Genomic DNA, 2,477 nt, shown 5'->3' with positions numbered 1-2,477 from the left:
CTGCCCACAGGCCACAGCTAGCACGCTCCTCCTTGAGTTCCCCAAATCACATGTACGATATATCAGTCGGCAATCGGCATCAGGTAGTAAGTAGTACGACGCAGAAGATAAAAACTACATACATACATGCGGTCAATCGTATGCATGCATGGTCAATAGTACTTAATAGTGTACCATATATGTATGCATGCAATATGAACTACTGAAAAAAAGGTAGCTTGAAGCTCTGAAAGGAACAAGGGAATATATATATATGCCAGTCAAATAAACGCTAGAAAGCAGCATACGATGCATATAATTAAGAGCAACCAAGACAGGTTCTATATATACATATAGTATAGGTGATAAGAAACAGGCTAACTAATAGACTCTCTTAACACACAAGCAAACATGCAATACAATATACAAAAAACTCACACAACCTATACACACATCAGGCCAACTAACTCGGTTACTAGCAGTAGCAGGTCACATATAACTACCAGTAGCTAGTCGTACCTCGTACTTAATACTACTGGGTCCGTGTCGCGAACTTGATGTATCAGCTAGAACCTTCACCAAGACCGTGAGGCCCATGCCCGGCCCGTGACCTAGCTATATGTGGTCAAACTACTCACACAAGACGTCCTTGAGCAGCTTGTACCTGCGGGCGGCCGGCCTGGTGGTCGCCGCTCGCCGCCCTGCAGCCTCGGCCTGGTGGTCGCCGCCGCTGGCCTTGTTGCCGCCGGCGGAGCTCGTGGTGGTCGTGGCGGACGAGGACTCATGGTTCCGGCCGGTGCTGGCGTGCTGCTGCTTCCCGGCCGGAGACAAGGACGACGACCACCTGCTCGCCTTCCCGCCGGCCACGTCGCTCAGGCACCAGTCGCACATGTCGTCCGAGCCAGCCGAGGCGGGTGCGCTGTCGCCGTAGTAGTTGGTGCAGTACCTGCATGCATGCATGCCGCCATGCCAGCACCGCCGCGCCGGTGGAGCAGTGTGGGGGTGCGTATAATGACAAGAACAGTACCACACACCAGTAATACTATACTATACATACGGAAGAAGAAAATAAAGCGGCTGAAGAGAGATGCATGGAGCTCGTCGTCATGATATACTAGTCTAGTAGTGGTACGCGTTGTTGCATATACTTACGCGATATGAAGAAGAGGATAGATATGGAGCGGGGGGAAGAAGAGGCTATCTGGGACTGGGAGCAAATAAAAGAAGTGGACGTACGAGTGCTGGAAGCGGTGGCGGCAGCGCGCGCACCGGAAGAGCTTCTCGGGGAAGCCGACGTCGCCGCACATGGAGCAGACCGTGGCTGTGGCGGCGACAGTGCCGGCCATGTTGGACAGAGGCGTGGCCTGGACTGGAGGCTGGAGGAAGCAAGAGACGCTCAGCGCGAGACAGGACTGGTGAGGATGGCTGAATCTGAGTGAGAAGTGTACCAGTACCAGGGATGGGTGGAAAAGGGAGGAGGGACAGGACGAGGGGGGCGCTGGACGGCGAGGGGTGCAGTGGTGTTAAATACCACTCATCTACTCTATATCAATAGTTTTTTTTGTTCTTCTAAAAAAACTTGACTTTCAAAAAAATATTTTATTTTTTTAAAAAAAATAAATTTGTAATTTAAAACCAAGGGAGTACATAGAAACGGATAGAGACGCGCACGTGTATTGCATGTAATAAAGAAACGTACAAAGGAATGAGGCGCGGTGCGTGGCAGGGGAAGCACAAAGACACACGGCAAAACGGCAGGTTCCGCAGTGAGCACAAAGACTCACCATCACGGTCACTCACAGTGGCGTCGTCGGTTCCGCGCTCTGTGTAAGCGTAAGCGGGATAGGGACGCGTACGTGCATTGCATGCAACAAATAAAGAAACGTACAGAGGAACGAGGCATTATATTGGCAGGGGGGGAAGCACAAAGACACGGCGCGCCGAATGGAAGAAGGGTAAGCGTCGACGTCGATCGATGACATCCTCACACAGTCACACGGTCACAGCGGGCCGGCCGCGGTAAAAATCTTAGGCCATCATGCATCGTCGGTTCCGCTCTGTGTCCTGCTCAGTGCCCACTGCCCAGCAGTCCTGCTCGTCGCCCGGGGTGCTTGCAGTTGCAGAGCCAGAAATAACAGCTAGCGCTGCCTCCTCACCAAAACAAACGTTATTGATTTTATTTTTCCGAAATCAAAACAGTTTTAACAACTGAGCAACACAGGTATTAGAAATAAAAAAAAGTTCAGTATAAAAGAGAGCGCTAGATCTAGATGCTGATGCGGTAGAAAGAACACATATGATGCTATCTCCAATTGCCTCTCTTTCCACACCCTATCTCACTTATTATTTTAAACTCCGCTTTATAAATATTATAGTCTAGAGCATAAAATGGTATTTTACACGACATATAGTTGCTCTGCTGGAGATTGCCAATACATCTTCTTTAGGGTAGATATGGAGATATATGTGGAAGATACGATAGATACATAGATATATGT

General features: G+C 49.5%; 1 protein-coding gene across 1 annotated transcript; it reads right to left on the bottom strand.

The window, feature by feature from the left end:
• Positions 1-295: 295 nt before the first annotated feature.
• LOC100274022 (uncharacterized) lies at positions 296-1,470 on the bottom strand. The gene is made up of 2 exons (XM_020545829.1): positions 1,216-1,470; positions 296-925 (listed from the first exon to the last, which is right to left on the bottom strand). The coding sequence occupies exons 1-2, from the start codon at positions 1,323-1,325 to the stop codon at positions 610-612; spliced, it is 426 nt and encodes a 141-aa protein (XP_020401418.1). The 5' UTR covers positions 1,326-1,470; the 3' UTR covers positions 296-609.
• Between the last annotated feature and the right edge of the window lie 1,007 nt (positions 1,471-2,477).

The sequence above is a fragment of the Zea mays genome, chromosome 10, assembly GCF_902167145.1.
Source record: "Zea mays cultivar B73 chromosome 10, Zm-B73-REFERENCE-NAM-5.0, whole genome shotgun sequence".
NCBI lineage: Eukaryota > Viridiplantae > Streptophyta > Magnoliopsida > Poales > Poaceae > Zea > Zea mays.
Note: the sequence above shows the minus strand (reverse complement) of the source record. Positions and strands in the feature narration are given on the sequence as shown.

Coding starts and splice junctions, on each gene's coding strand:
- LOC100274022 (XM_020545829.1), bottom strand. CDS start 1,325: ATGGCCGGCACTGTCGCCGCCACAGCCACGGTCTGCTCCATGTGCGGC. Junction 926..1,215: donor CGCCACCGCTTCCAGCACTC/GTACGTCCACTT, acceptor GCATGCATGCAG/GTACTGCACCAACTACTACG.